At 42.8% G+C, this 17,043-nt stretch overlaps 1 protein-coding gene across 1 annotated transcript; it reads right to left on the bottom strand.

Annotated features, from left to right (window-relative positions):
* Nucleotides 1-3,167: 3,167 nt before the first annotated feature.
* Nucleotides 3,168-14,971, bottom strand: si:dkey-30c15.10 (uncharacterized protein LOC559353 homolog). The gene is given in 24 exon segments (XM_048256064.1): nucleotides 3,168-4,318; nucleotides 4,671-4,810; nucleotides 5,150-5,257; nucleotides 5,423-5,509; nucleotides 5,830-5,883; nucleotides 6,394-6,506; nucleotides 6,782-6,803; nucleotides 6,905-6,937; nucleotides 7,240-7,305; nucleotides 7,823-7,871; nucleotides 8,137-8,269; nucleotides 9,035-9,199; nucleotides 9,366-9,501; nucleotides 9,714-9,843; nucleotides 10,897-10,991; nucleotides 11,280-11,555; nucleotides 11,558-11,685; nucleotides 11,990-12,113; nucleotides 12,419-12,481; nucleotides 13,049-13,144; nucleotides 13,371-13,510; nucleotides 13,705-13,899; nucleotides 14,084-14,145; nucleotides 14,824-14,971. Coding segments are annotated over 24 exon segments (2,697 nt in total). The 5' UTR covers nucleotides 14,934-14,971; the 3' UTR covers nucleotides 3,168-4,146.
* Between the last annotated feature and the right edge of the window lie 2,072 nt (nucleotides 14,972-17,043).

Genomic DNA, 17,043 nt, shown 5'->3' with positions numbered 1-17,043 from the left:
AAAGCACAGGGGAAAAAGAACTGCTGAGCATGCAGTAATTTGTTTACCATCCGGTGGAAGACATTACAACTGACTTCATTACATTAACATAACATTAACACACAACGTTTCTCTACATTAGTAAGCTAATCGATAGGGGAGCCATTCCAAACTTCCTGCTTGATTGATTTTTTTTTATTAAATACTAAAAGGTAAGTCTTTTAGCCTAAGTGTCCTGTCCATTCACAGCTCTTTTCTTTGTGCATTTTGAGTGTTTGTTGATGAAAGTTACAACCTACTTAAGAGGACAAATGGCTTTACTTGAACTGATTACAACTTTATGTTCTCTTTGGTGGTCTGCCACTGGCTCAGCTGCATCTGACCAAAACCTCTTCGATCAGCATAGCTGCAATTAAAATATAATTAGTTAATGATGGGCTTATTAAAATAGACAGGCCATCTTAGACTTGCTTAATGTATTTAAAGCCAGTTACCCACATTCCCTCCTTTAACATGTCAGGGGGATGAAGAGGAACTGACAGACACATAGACAGTAAAGCAGACTTGATTTCTAAAGGGAGAGAGTAGCACTGTGTTCAAACCTAAGCAGAGAGCAAACACAGTATAACAAGACTTTACACTTGCTGGGTTAGATACTATAACACATAAACATCATCACTAAATGCTTTTTCCTGTTTTTCTTCCATCAAATAAAAGTAAGCAATAAGGAAAACACAAACAATAGTTCAAGGATGTGTCTGGTATGTTCACCATTACAATGCCAGTTTCGAGTTCTGAATGCAGCAGAGGCAGCAGATCAGCGGGCGCTCTGGCACTCCAGGACTTGAGCCATAACAGTGCTGTGCAGCCTGGGTAATTATGAGCACATAGATGAGCAGCACTGCCTCCGCACACATTATTCAGAAACAAAACAGAGGTTTTACTCCACAGCAGCAGCACAGCTACATGCTCAGAGCATCTGGCCAGCAGACGGATTAATACATTCCATAACAATGTGTTACCAATGAGATTTTGACAGTGATTATCATAAAAATAATTGTTCATATGAGGAGTTACTTCAGACTGGCTGTCTCTGTACTTCAGGCAGTGCAGCTGTAATTCACAAAGTTACTGTAAAATACTGCAATACACAACAAATGCACTCAAGTTGCATGTAGGACAGTTGCAGAGTGGTAGACCCCCTGCCTCTCCACTCTCATTCCAAACAGATTCTTTAAGATGCCCGTGAGGAACACTTATATCGTTAACATGACACACTTCGCTCATATCAACACATGATATCATCACTGAGTACATCACCTGATGCAAAACATGATACAGAGTGGGGTCTATTTCATATCAACTGCAGGACAACATAACGATTGAAAAATGGTTGAGTTACCGAGGCGCGACTAATTTTGGTTTGTTTCAAATTTAGCGACAGCAGCAAGTGTGAACACTAAGCATCTTCTACAGGAATATACAAACTATGAGTCGTAATCACATTACCAGTTGATGGAGTTATTGAGGCGGAGACATCTATAGACTCTGGATGCAGGTCATCGGTTAACTCTAAAGAACTGCATTCGCTCAACTCCGTGTTCGGCGTCCGGCAGGTGGAGAGGTCCGCGGACAGAGTGCGCAGCGGCAGTGCCATCGCGCGCTTCTGGGCGCAGAGTAGCTGTGGAATTAGTTGTGTGCACAACAGGCTGCGCGCATATTGCTGGGTAAGGCATTTTACCACGGAGCACGGGATAGGCCGAAATAAATAAATAATAGACCCTATGAGCCATGATAGGACGATGAATGATGATTTATATTATTAGTATTTATCTGCAGTATTTATTCCCTTAAATTGTCTGTAGGGCAAGCCTAATTCAGTTTTTCACAATTACTAAAACACATTTTTTGAAACCTTCCACCCTTTTCTCAAAACTGTAAACGCAAACCCCAAATCTCAAACTACACCCACAAAACCTCTGAACTTATATTCGTCGGGTCACATAATTTGAAACAAGTGTGATCCATTGAGTCGTTTCCTTTAACATATGTCATTTGTCCATCCTTTGTGTTAACCTTTTGCCACTCGTGGTTACCATTATGTATCAAAGTGCATCACAATGCAAAATGTATTTTATTGCATGAGAATGTGTTTATGTTAGCTTTGCAAAAAGAGTCCATGAGATCTGCAAATTGTGTTACATGTTTATGGTTTTGGCAAAAGAGTGATCGATTCAAGAAATGTGTTCAGGCGACAGAATTTGAGATGAGAATTCAGAGAATGGAGTTTAGTGTTTTAGCAATTGTGAAAAACTGTAACAAAGATGGATTGGTTTTTATGGCCAGGCAACAATCAAACCTGAAGATTAACAAGTAAGATATGGATATAGGGTGTTTGTCACATTTGGATTTAGAATTCAAGACCACATACTTGTCAAAGACCTAAGTTGGAAATGGCTTAATTTGTTCAGGTTTGGGGGTGAGCATAAAGAATCTTGAACGATAGTGTGAGAGTGGTGGGCTGTGTCTAAGAGACCTTGACAAACTCTAGGTTTCCATAGACAAACTACAGAGATAAATTTGAATCCTGATCTTTCACTCTCCAGTCTGTCCAATATATCCATGGGAAATAACACCTAGGCTAATTGCTAAGGTTAACTGTATTTCCTACAAACTAAATAACTATCCTAGGCCTGCACCTGGCACATGACATGACATGAAGTGTCAGCTCACAGAGACACACATCGCCTAGCCTGGGTGTTCCCATGCTGCCTTGCGCGCGATTTGATTCACGCTGCTAAGGCAGCCTGGAGACCATGAAGCAAATTTTCGCCTGAGATAGGGAACCAATCACAGAACAGGTGGGAAAGCAAGACGATGATGAGCTATGCACAGACGCATTTGATAGACATCCGTGGCACCCAATAAACGGATCTGGGCATTTTTTTCAAATACGAGAAAATGAACGTTTGGTTCCCAGACCACGTCTCATTGAGAAGTGGTGGCACTAGCCAGGCTACACATCGCCACCTCTTCAAATAAATTCACTGGTCTGGATTAGATTGATACCCCCACAATACATGAGCTTATTCTAGATATCTGCACAGGTTTCAAACATAAACCATCAGAAAGAATAGAACTGTATTACATATATAAAATTAAAACTAACATAAAAACATGAGATCAGCTTTGATCAAATTAGAATTTAATTGGACGTGAATACAACAGACATAGATATAAAGGTATGAACCTTATAGAGTATAAAGGTCTCAAAGTATGACATTCTCTCCCAAATATGTAATTCTACAGTGTTGTGTATGTTTATGTTCCACATGAAATATTTTGTCCTACAAAGATAATAGTCCAAGTCCAGTTCAGTACACCCCAAGGGTGTAATCTACATTCACTACAGCAGCAAATACTACTTAAAAAAATAGGATAAAGAAAGCAAAAAGAAAAAAAATCATAATACCAGACTTTAAACATTTTACCTATAAAGCAATTGCATTGTGAAAACGTTTGGTTTTTCCTTAATGTCAGTTTCCCAAAGTCTTTATCATTTTTCTTTTTCCAGTTTACATAGTGGAAAGTACTAGAATCTGCATGATTTATAAAACTCATCAAGTCTTGCCCCTCCTCCACTTATAATGCAACACGGTAGGAAAGCCATAGTGTCAGCATTGATTATTAATAATATTAAGTCACTTCCTCTTCCCAGAATTCCTGGGTTCTACTGACGGTAGTATCGATTTGGATGAATCGCAAGGCCTCCGAAGTTGCCGAAAAGCTACCAATCAGTGAATAAACCTTCACTGTCTCCATTAGGTGGCCCTGTAGTACGAATCCTTCCTATACTGTACTTCTACAATATCCATGAAGTGCATACGATACGGAGATGATGAAACATTATATTGCATATTTCATGCATTTCCATTCCCTTTTTAATATTCTTCATATAAATATATATTATTCTAGTGTTCTTTTTCATAGTGTTGATTTATGATTATTTTTTAATGTTTCCCCATTCCCAACGATGTAAGTCCCCCATTACTTCGATACACAATAGTAAAGGCCAGTGTTGTGTGTGTGTGTTGTGGCTACCACGTGGTCTGCCTAGTGTTGCCACAGGACTGTGTGTGTGTGTATGCATGTGTGTGTGTGTGGCGGCTACAGTGTGCTCTCCCTGATGCTGTCACTGGACACTGTACTCATGGAGCGGGCCGGGCCCTGGTCCTGGATTGGCGCTGCTGGGGTCCAAGTGTGCAGGTCGAGCAGAGCCTGGTTGAGCCGCTCCATCCACACCGTGCGTTCCTCCTGGGTGTCAGCTGCAAACCAGCGCCTGTGGAGCAGCAGAGGCCCCTCAGTAAGTAAATCTGTAGCAGCAGAGGCCCTTCAGTAAGTAAATCTGTAGCAGCAGAGGCCCTTCAGTAAGTAAATCTATAGCAGCAGAGGCCCTTCAGTAAGTAAATCTGCACGTTCTTCTCCTCCTCAATGACAAAAAGGAAGCTCCCTTAGGACAGCACTGTAGGATTAACCTTCTGTGTTTTCACACATTTTCCCACCCTGCTTTTTGTGTGCTTGACGGTTTTTTTTTTTTTTACACATGTCTACATTTTTCCAAACATCACGAAAATGGTCATCAAACACTAATTAAATCATAAAAAGGTAATAACGCCACCAGGCAGACTGACTTGTTTAGTGAGGATGTGTCCTCTTCCTGCTGCGACCGGCTCACCAGCTCAAAGGTGAAGGGCCGGGCACAGGAGTCCATCTTGACTGGCCTCACAGACTGGCTCTTGAAGTCGGAGAGGGAGATAATGCCCTCTGCAGGCTGTCAGATGAAACACAGCCACAGAGATTAAATTGTGGTGAACACATTCGGTGAGTAAATTAGGTGAACACTTAGGTCACACTTTTGCACACGCACATGCAGTAATTGTGGTAGAACTCGTAGCCTTTAGGGCTACCAAAATACAAACAGCCTCTCCATAGTTTTCAGGCTGGGCTGGAGTTCTGCCAGTGTACATGGATACACTGATTCTAATGAAATTCTATCACCAACAATTATAGACAGATGTCAGAGGGGCCACTGAAAAATGCTTTAAAAAACATCTCTGCTGTAAATTCCCCAGTTACAGTGCTGGCTAAAGGAGAGGCTACAGGTGTCCACCTTATTGTCCCTCTCATTGGGATGGTTCCAGTAGAACAGACAGGTGTCCTTCAGCTCAAAGAAGAGTCGATGCCAGGAGCCCAGGCCCCTTATGTCCTTAAACATGGTCTACGGACACAAAGAACAGTCAGGTTACTGTCTAGCAGTCACTGGTGACACAAGAACATTTACACCTCAGGGACTTAAAGCACTACACAGCACACTACATTCATTGTAAAATAACTACTGAGGGGTCATCAGTTCACAAGGTAATGCTACATAACACACACTCACCAGGAAGCCATGGTGCTCAACTTCAGAGTGAAATTCACTCTGGATTTGTAGGCGAATATGTCCCTCCAGAGGAGACAGGAACGGCACCTGATAAAGACAGTGAGGGACGTTAAGAGAAAGGGGATAATAGCTACTTCATGTATATTTGATTAAAAACTTTACTTGTGAATAATATATAAATATTACAACATAGTATAAAGCCAGTAAGGTTCAAGATAAATAGTGTGTGAGTAACTGTGGGTGCTTGTCATTTGAACACTATTTATGTTGAACCACATCACCAGTTTGAGAGTATAATATCTGTAGCCAATTCAGTCTTAATTATGTTCAGCTAGATACAAGATGCGCAAGGCATCCTCCCAAACGTATAAGAGAGTAAGTGCAGAAGAAAGGAGTTAATGTGGAACCTTATCCTGAAACTCATCCCCCAACAGCTTCCTGATTTTGCCTTCAAGTTTCATCTGGGTGAGGAATAGAGAGAGAGAGAGAGAGAGAGAGAGAGAGAGAGAGAGAGAGAGAGAGAGAGAGAGAGAGAGAGAGATAGAGATAGAGAGATAGAGAGAGAGAGATAGAGATATAGAGAGAGAGAGAGAGAGAGAGAGAAAGAGAGAGAGAGAAAGAGAGAAAGAGAGACAGAGAGAGAGTTGACCACACCACCCCACCACAGTGCACCACACCACACCAAATTTACTGTACAAAACATACAAAAATAAAGACATACTGATTAGAAATGTGTTGTGTTAATGAGTGGCCAATTAAGTATCAAATGTATGATACAGAGCCACATGTGAGATTGTATTTGCACACACACATTCCATAGAAAACATCGATTATCACCCAGCATCGCCCAATGAACTGATGGGCAGTAACACAATATGTGCACAATATGTATGAATGTGTGTATGACGTGAGTTTGTGAGTGAGTGTGTGTATGACGTGTGTGTGTGTGTGTGTGTGTGTGTGTGTGTTACCTTGTCCAGGGGAAACTTGCTCTGACCCAATGATGCCAGTGTGATTTTGTGGCATCCCACCAGAGAGAACTTGCTGGGCCGACTGGCACACAGGTTATTTGGCATGACAGCGGCTGGGGACCCAGATGACACGCAGGATTAATTGAATTCAACTCAATTCAATTACATTTATTCATAAACTGTTAACAACAACAGATATTGCCTCAAAAGGTACTTTGCAGAGGCCAAAACCTAAAACCACCTCAAGCAAGCACTTGGAGTGGCAAATAAGGCAACAGAGTCACTACAAAGCACTTTGGGTCAACTCTGTTGCCCTAAATGTGCTATACAAATAAATTAACTTGACTACCAAATGTAAGACAAGAAGCAACACACAACTCTGACATACCAACTGCTTGCTGGTGGGTTCTCTGTCAAAAGCAAGAAGAAAGAAGAAAGAATTAGTCCAATCATCACTGAAAATATCATTCGTATACGTTCTTAAAATGTGGTACTCCACTGCTTTTTGTACCTTCAATGTGCTGAGCAGTTTCCTGGGGGTGACCTGTGAAAGAACAATGGACAGTTATCAGATGTGGCGCCTGATATATACAGCTCTAAAAAAAAAAAAATATAAGACCACTGCACATTTTTCTGATGTTATCCTACGCTTGCTGAGTGACATTCGAAAAAGTTGACGTCATATTCAAATTTGCAGTGGTCTCTTAATTTTTAATTTGACTGTCAACTCATTCCAATGTCACTAAGCAACCGTAGGATGACATCAGACAAATGTGCAGTGGTCTCTTCATTTTTCCCAGAGCTGTATATGTCCATAACACACGTCGACATGATGCTGTAACCCACCCTTTGTTTGGTGTGTCTGCGGTAAACCTGGAGGCTGTCCTCGCAGAAGGAGTTTGGGGTGTCAGACTAGAAACACAAAGAACACTGAGGACATCAGAGATCAGAGAAAGTACAGTGCAGACTCATTCATGTGACTGGGCAGGGTTATTGTGAAGTGTCCATTCAACCATGCTAACTGGGATACATTACATTTAACCTGTGCAATCACTGTGATCACTTGTGGCAGAAGCTCAGTTTGTTCTGATGTGATCTACAAGGTGTTAATCAAGTGATATATCACAAACACTGGCACAAAGGGCCCTAACTGAAATGGTGGGCAAAGAGCCATTTAACTAAAGTCTAACTAAAACTAATTTAATAACAATAATGCTAATTTAATACCATGAGCAAGATCCTAAACAGTTCAATGGGTCTGCTCAATGCTCTTACATGCCACCAGACGATAGCCTTAGTCCATGCACAAGATACTTTGATCTTGAGTGACTTTGCACTTTGTCGGTCATTTAAATTTTGGCTGAAAGACAGCCAATCAGACCCTTTTGGTGACCTAGTGGCTGCCTGCATATCTACATCACATACTCACCATGCTGTAGACCTCCACATCAATCTCGAAAGTGGAGCGGATGTTGTGTCTAAAACACACAAGACACACATAACAACAAACTTTAGCAATTTAACTGGGCATTCAGGCCTGAACTGAACTGTGTAAACGTGGTGCACAAAGACGTCCGAGGTGAATGCCTCCAGTTGCATATGTATTAGTTTCAGTTGTATGTGTGACGGCTACAGTTGTGTAAGCTCAGTGTATGGCAGCTGAGTGGTGTGCATCGTGTAACCGCTCCAGTGATGGGCGATGGGCATGGGATCTGGCTGCAGGGCAGTGTCTGCGGGGCTCACAGTGTGATGAGGGTGGAGAAGGAGATGGTGTCTCCGTCAGCATCTGCGTCTGCGGCCGTGGCGAGGCGCGTTGCCATGACGTTGGTGGGGCCGTAGCGGAACAGCATGAAGAAGAAGTGAGTGGGTCGGCTAGCTACAGATGGAGAGCAAAGACAGACCTAATAACTACATACATAAATACTAAATAATAATTAAAAAAACACTCAAAAACCACTTCACCACCACTCCACTACTTCATTATTATCAGGTGTATGGCTCATGCATTCACTCCCTCAGAATGAATTAATTCATTCCCATTCATTCCCTGAGGTTCCCCTTCACTGTAAAGCGCTTTGCCTTGATAAAGCACTATATAAATGCAAGTTGTTTTTACTCTGACGAAGAGAGACATACATTATCAGTAGCCACTGTATCTGGAGGCATGAGAGTCCATCCTCCTCTATGCACATATTCTAAGAGTAAATTACTAGTAGCCTAGTTTGTGGGCGTGATAAAGCACCATTCCTATGACTGGCTATGATACTAATGAGCCTGGCTCTTTGGAGTCATGGTCACGGTGCTTGCTTGTATATATACTATAAGTATATAGTATATATACACTCTTTTGATCCCGTGAGGGAAATTTGGTCTATGCATTTATTCCAATCCGTGAATTAGTGAAACACACTCAGCACACAATGAACACACAGTGAGGTGAAGCACACACTAATCCCGGCGCAGTGAGCTGCCTGCAACAACAGCTCGGGGAGCAGTGAGGGGTTAGGTGCCTTGCTCAAGGGCACTTCAGTTTTGAACCGGCAACCCTCCACCTCCGGTTACAAAGCTAACCAGTAGGCCACGACTGCCCCCCAGAGCGCTGGATACTGTGTGCTGTCGCTGTGTCTTGTGTTTTGATTACCGTTGCGGGCCGAGCAGACGAAGTCCACCTTGAGGGGCAGGTGCACCTCGCTGATGCAGACGGAGCCCCTGCAAGGCTGCAGAGGGGCGCTGGGGTCCTCCTCACTCCCCTCAGGATCCCCCTCCAGACGGCCAATCTCAGCCAGCAGCGCCTCACGCTTCTCACCTGGAGAGAGAGAGAGAGGGGGGGCCACAGGTCAACACGGCATGCATACATATAAGTGTGTTCCTGTGTGTGTGTATGTATAATCTCTGGGATGAGGTTTATGTGTGGGAAAGAAAAAAGAATAAAGAAAGAAAAAGAAAGTGTGTGTGTGTGAGATCAATCTTACTCGAGATGAGCAGTAGTCTCTCGGCCTCTGCCTCTTGCATTGATCCTTTGCCGTGTTGTTCGTCCACACAGCAGTTCAGTGCCTGCAGTGTCTGAGAGATCACTGTCTGCAGCTTTGCAGCCTCCTCCTTGTAGGCCTGAAAACACACACACACACACACACACACCTCGATTAGGCCTGAAAACACAAGCAACACACACCTCGATTAGGCCTGAAAACACAGACGCACAACACAGGCAAACCCACACCTCAATTAGGCCTGAAAACACACACACACACACACACACACAACACAACACAGGCAAACCCACACCTCGATTAGGCCTGAAAAAAAACACACACACACACCTTAATCTTCTCCTTGGTGGTGAAGGATGGCTGTGTCTGGGGTCGGATCTTTTCTGGGGCCCGCCTCCACGGTGTGACACTCTTCATGGGCTTCTGTTCACTGCGGCTCAAGCAGCGATACGCGTCGATGCTGCACACACACACACACACTTTAATGTGTTTAATTGATTCTTAACACAGGAAGAATTACAGATCTAAACATTGAGGGAAGTATGTTCCAAGTTTAGACAGGTCTGATCAAACACTGATTAAAAGTTTGCACTGAAACTCCAGGTTTGTTATGCTGTCAGCAAGCGGCTGATATTTTAACAGCGTTAGAGTGTCCATTTACAAATAAAACAAAAAAAACATCCTATTTTAATAACTGACATTGTTACTATTCACATCTATGATGGTTATGTCTGCAGTATTTGGAATATGTAAGGGATAATGTATAGAACGCCGGTCATTATTGGGAAAATAAGTCCCAACCGGCGAATCGGACCACAACGCACCAGCAGAGGGTGTCTTGCTTCCCCCTGAAGGGACTTATTTTCCCAATAATGACCGGCGTTCTATACATTATCCCGCTTATTATACGGCTACTTGCCAAACTAAAAAAAAAAACTCCACGATATGTCTTTACATTTATTTGTTACCATTTCGTCGTGGCTTTTGCTGAGAAACAAAAGATCACACACACTGAACTTGAATCAAACGTTCTTTAGAACACAGCTAATCAACCGTCTGCCTTCTGAAAAAGATCCGTTGCCATTGACAGCGGTCATTATTTAGAGGTCCTTAGGCGAAAATAATGACCAGTAGAACTTTGGGAAATCCCATTCAAGTCAATGGAGCGTTCTACTTGCATTGTGAAGAGCCGTTTATAATAGATTATTATTATTATTATTATTATTATTGTCATTTTCGTCATTGAACCTGTCCATTTGTACAGCATGGCGCATTTTTTTCTCATTATCTAGTGCACATCTTTAATGCTTTAATGCAGACTCACACACACATAATGTAATGGTCTAATTCTTGAGACAAAATACATATATCTGTTTCAGGGCGCATTACAGAAAGTAGCTATTTGTATACTCTGTGGAAAGCTAAAGCTTTATGCAGGCATTGCAGTAATACAGTAGGGGTTGTTCTGGACACCAAGAACAGGGAACCGTGTCAGGTGTGGTCGCCCGGTCACCTGTAGAGCGGCTGGGTGTCTGTGGGTGTCTTCAACCCTTCAGACGTGAGCTGGAAAGACAGGCGGTCGGAGACAGAGGCGGCAGCTGCCAAACGCTGGGAGAAAGGAAAGCATACCTTATGATGAAGACCATTTCCCAATTCACAACCGCAAACACTTATACAGTAATTGCAATCAGCACATGCAGTATGTGTATTGAACGTATAGATGGGCTCAATTACAAAAGAATGAAATGTCAGACATTGCAAGCCATACGGGTGGTTCCTAATTCATGTCGTTATTGTGCTCCGTGTCAGACAGTGGACAGACAGCTGATATGCCGATCATTGAAATGCAATGATTGCAGTGGCTGTGTGTGTGTGTGTGTGCATTATGGGGCTCACCAGGGGAGTGACCACCTTGTCCACTGACTCACTGAGGGGAGAAAGAATGCAGCTGGGGGGCAGTTTGAGCAGCTCGTCATCAGTTTCATCTGTGGGGCTCTCTGGGTCACCCCCCTCTTCATCCTTAACCTCCACTTTCTCCTCCTCCTGCTTTCCTTCACCCTCTTCCTGTTTGTGGTTGTCCTCCTCTGCTTGCCTTTCCTTCTTAATCTCCATCCTGTCGGTTGGGCTGGCACAATCCTTCCTCACCTCCTTCTCCTCCTCTTCCTCCTCCACCTCCTTCTCCATCTCCCCTCCTCCATTTCCTCCTCCATCTCCTCCAGTTGAGCAGCCTCAAGCACGTCCTTGAAGATCTCGTCCAGCAAGGCTGAGGTGTTCATCTCCCTAGGGGTGCTGCTTGTCACCACTATCAAACAAACACCACACCACACACAGTCAATAAATGTAAATATTCGTAGCAATGTATTCCTATTTATATAAATATTCATGGCAATTTATAGTTGCCATAGAATTTCACAGACAATATATATTCCTATAGGGATGCAAAAAAACGAACTACCGGTATCAGCTAACATTCATCTAAACCTGTGATAGAATACAGAACAGGATATAGAATATCCTCTCCAATAATGGTGACTTCATGTAATAAGCTGCAATACAATAACCGTGGCTTGACAGGTTGATAATAGCAGCAGGATGAGCCATCCTACCTGCGGGTTTAGCATTGGGGCACATCTCGCCGAACGCAGGCACTTCCGTCTGGGAGAGATCGATGGGAGCCAGACTCAAGTTGCCATCAGAGGAGGCAAACGACAAGTCTACCCCTGCCTTGTCCTGAAGGCACAGCAATGGGAATCACACACACGCACACACACACAGTCACAGGTGAACACACCTTGATGCGCACACACACAGAATCACTGATTGCCAGACACCACAGGTGTGAATCACCATAAGCAGATGTGTGCAAGTGCCAGGTAAATGACAATGATATAGGCGTGACTGACAGTGCAACTTCCTAAACTAACTAAACCCAATGAAACAAACCCAGCGTTATTCAAATCTTGTGTGGTATGTGAGTTTAGTTTACACACAACCCAGTGTTCTCCAAACTGTCTGTGGCTCTGAGGTTAGCTTACATCCTGGTGTTGGGATGGAGGCCAGATGACTCTGCTACGTCTGGGAGGGGGTCGTGCATCAGCCTTTCGATGAAACACAGCAACTCAGAACCTGCTGCTACTAAACACACTATTGCGTCGGAACAATCTCCATTAGTGCCTTCTCTTCTACTGTAGGTGTTCTGTTTTCTTGCCTCTAAACGTTTTGTACTGAAAGGTGTGGTAATTAATCTCGTTTTGTTTTCTGACTTTCGTTAGGCTTTTAGATAGATAGATACTTTATTGAGGGGAAATTCAAGGTCTCAGTAGCATAGTCATCACAACATTGGCAGACAGGGAAGTATATAAAATGATGTGTTTTCCCATATGCTGTACAGCTAAACTTTGTGTTGACACTTAAGCTTGAGATAACAGAGCCCATCACAAAGGCACAGCTGTTCTTTAGCATCTATTTTCACAATAGCTGTCAGATGTCAAACAAAGCATGAAGAGGCTTAAAGGTTCTCTAAGCACGGTTGGGTAGCACCACTTCTGTTCGCGAACCGGAAAACACCCTTAGAGAACCTTAAATGCCAATTGAAAATTCAACTCGATTACTGTGGGTAATTTCCAGACGTGCCACGTGCCATCAGATTGGTTTGTAGCACTCACCTTGGATGGGCCTGGGTCTGAGCTCGAACCTTTCGGCCAGGCACTGGCAGCAACAGGTTGGATGTTGTTTAATATGCGCATCTCCTCCTCCCGTTGCTGAAGGAATCAAGCACAGTTCTTACCCACAATGCACCTCCATACACAACAGCACTAACATTTCTACTGGCATATGACTTTATGGTTTCAGATACTATTGCATATGTATATAGAGAGCTTTATCCATGCTTTGATGAGTGGTAAGTGTGTATGTGTGAGTGTGCATGTAGGTGCCTGAGTCAAGGAAGCGTGGAGGGCTGTTAAGGGTGGTACATAAGCTTCAGACCTGGCGCATGAGGGCAGCCTGTGAGGTGCTCGGCTTCTCTGAGGTCTGGAGCTTCCGCTCGGCATCACGGACAAATTTGTTTAGGGAGCGCGGAGTGCCAAGGACCGCAGCAGGTGGTGGAGGAGTATTCTGCTCCGAGCCTACACACAGACGTCAATTCTAATGGTTGAATGTCTATTGATGAATAAACTAACAACAATCTCAGAACAACACACCCAATCTAATGTATGAATTTGCAATGTGCGCCTGTTCAATCAGATTTGTACAGCTGAGCATTGCTGCCACTGTGTTTTACCGGTTGCATTACTGATGGGCTGGGATAGTTCTCGCTCACCTGTGAGTTTTTGGCTTAACATCTGGAGCCGGGAGCGGATGGAGGGAAAGGCAGGGGTGTCCGGCTTACGTTCCTGTTCAGCTTGTCGCATGCGTGGTGGGGATGTGCTGGGAGATTTTGGTCGGGGTGACACCGGGATCTGGTTTTCTTTCTCCACTGGTGTCAGGCGGCGCCGTTTTGTCTCATTATCTGAGTCTAAAACATAACATTTATTAACATTAACTTCTATGGGAAAAGTAATGTTTGCATGGTGTTATACCAAACTACTGGTACACTCCAAGTAGAGGCTAGTGCATGTCAATCATTTTTATTTAAAAAATGATATGTAACGTTAGCACATTTATACATGTTTTTATGACAGTGACTGAAACCAACTCACCACTCTCAGTGATTTCCAACTTCCTCTGCCTTTTTGGCAGAGACTCTGTACGTTCAGTCATTCTGATGGGAGAGCGCCAAAACAAACAAATGCCAATCACGCCCACATTAACAAGTCATCTAAAAGGTTACTCTCCAAATATATCAGTCAGAAAAAAATTATATATATATATATATATATATAAATAAATAAACACACACACACACACACACACACACACACACACCCACACCCACACCCACACAGTGCAATGTCAGTGATCTCAACCCTTACAAATGTCAATGGTGTTAATGTCAAAAAATGTAAAAAGACAAGTGTGTCTGATAGCCTGTTATTCATCAAACGGACAATCTTGCTTGCTAGCATGTTTGCATTAGCTCTCTAGCTAGCTGAATTCTGTAAAGTTTTGCTGTCGTGTAATTATAGATTATGGTACATACATACACGTCACATACACACAATGCTTGCATAGCATTACAAAACATCTTAGTGGTTTAACGTTAAGACACAAAAGTGTCCTAGACTAGTGCTTCAAAGTACAAGATTAGCTATCGACAACTAGAGCTACTTTGCCAACGTTAGTCATTGTTAAAAATGACAAGCTAACTACGTCAGTGTTATTTCTGTAAGGTAGTAAACACTACGGCTGTTTCATATCCAGAAATATATACATTATTTATAACTTACAAGTTATATTGAAACACTTTACCTAATCTTATGTTAGCACAAAAGTATCTTACTTTGCAAATGAGTTCAGCCACTCCTCTCTTGAAGTTTTGAATCTCCGCGGTTCTTTCGGTGACTTCCTTATGTTTGAAACGTCACCTCCGAAGTGGGCGGCCACACGCATTGCGCATGGGTACAGCGACACGATCAGCAGACATTCTCTGGTTCAACCAGAGCCCGTCTACGGATCCCTTATTAGACATTCTCTGGTTCAACCCTGTTCAACCCAGAAGAATACGATCCCTTCAAGTCTGATCTCAAAATTACAGGCAAATTCTTTTTATTTTTTTTTTAGATCAATGGCGTAGACAGGCGTGAATTCCGCTCTTTAATTCAATCAAGGACATTCATCATCCATTCAAATGGCAAATTATGCATTTTATGCTGCCCTTCGACATTATTTGGCAACTAGGACTGTCGATGCCGCGATCGACCTCAAGAAAGTCACGCGGGTGGCTGACAACTTCATCATAAAAGGTATTCTACCTTAATTAGGCTAGACCAGAGAATGTCTAGTCTCTGGATAGCAATATGAGAACAGGGACAAGTCAGTGGAAATGAACTTAATTAAAGAAATAAACATGCTTTGCCATAAGGTGTCTCCTGATGTGCATAGACAAATAGTTAAAGACTCTAATAGTTGTTTTTTCATCCCATGAGCTTTTGTTTAAAATATGGGTTGACCATTTTTCATTCTATAATTAAATACCCGATACCCGGTCCATTTCATCCTTAATAAGAGGGATTAAATTGCAGTTCTCTTTCTCCCACTCTCAGACATCTCCTAGTTGGGGACAGCATCTTTAACAAATCCATTATGTTCAACAACCTCCACTGTATGCATGTTGATGCCCTGTGGCCTAACCCCCTTAAGGTATCCAATGCAGTTTCGGGTTGTAGGTTATGATATGAGATCAAAAACAGCAATGCTTAGGAAAAAAACTTAGGAATGGAATAGAGAAATATTTTTTAACGGATAAACTCTATTGTTCTTTGCACCTGCTCCATTACATGTAAGAATGGTTAACAAAAGGTTACCAAACAATAACATTTGTCAGACAAGGGCTTGAAGTAAATGTTCTGGTACACTGTCTATACTGTGAATAGGTAATCAACAGTTGATGAAGTTATGAGCTAGTACACATTAATTACACCTTTTTGTTACAAAAAACACTGTCAACTGTAACTCAACACTCAATGTCCACTTGGATAAATCATCATGTCACATCGCACACTGAAAGGCCTGTCCAGAAAGATTGACAGACATACTAGACAGACAGTCTGACCAGACAATTTTTTCTTTTCTTCTCCAGACCACCAGTTATTCTACACTGGTCCAAGCAGGCAGTACATGAGGCTAGTCATTTTGTCTGATGAACAGAAACAGACTGTACTGAAAGAGTGCCACAACAAACCTGGCACTGGAAAGCACTGTGGAGTGAGAGCCACCAGAGACAGGGTGATTGCAGGCTACTTCTGGTCCACTCTCAAGAAAGATGTGGAAGAATGGGTAAAGTGGTTATGATTACCGAATCAAATGCCATGGCTTTCAAGCAATACATCCTACCAGTTACTCTCAGATCAACTTCAGATTTTACATTTTGTCAGTCTTGTGTTTTTCTTGACTTTAATTTTTATTTGAAATAATGCATCCATACATCAGGTGCGATGTTGCCATCAATGCCAACTAAGTAACACCAGCAAGAAGGTGTCACCTGTTCCTCCCCCAATTAAGGTAGGTCTGCCTTGGTCTATAATTGCAAGGCAAATAAATATTCAAGGTAATGTATTAATTTTACATATCTCTACAGGTGACAGAGCCATGGGATGTGGTGGGCATAGACGTGATTGGCCCTCTAAGAGAGACCCCAAGGAACCACCAGTACGTCTTAACAGTCACTGATCTGTTCACAAAATGGGTCATTGCAGAGCCCTTGCAGACCAGTTCGGCTAGTGAAGTGGCACCAGCACTGGTGTCTAAACTTTATATGTTTGGCATGGTCCGAAAAATAATTTCAGACCGAAGCCGTGAATTTGTGAACGAGGTAAGCTGTGTACAAACCTTGCAACGGTATACTGCACTTCCTGAGTAAATGCAGACCAAATTGGGAATAGTTTAAAGTGTGGTTGGGACAGTGTGGGACATATTTTCAATACTTATAACCTATGTTTTGGAGGGATGGGCAACCTACTTACTGCACACCCTCAGCCCTCTTATGTAGTTGTAATGGGCC

This window comes from Alosa alosa, chromosome 11, assembly GCF_017589495.1.
Source record: "Alosa alosa isolate M-15738 ecotype Scorff River chromosome 11, AALO_Geno_1.1, whole genome shotgun sequence".
Taxonomy (NCBI): domain Eukaryota; kingdom Metazoa; phylum Chordata; class Actinopteri; order Clupeiformes; family Clupeidae; genus Alosa; species Alosa alosa.
This window is presented reverse-complemented; position numbering and strand designations above follow the sequence as displayed.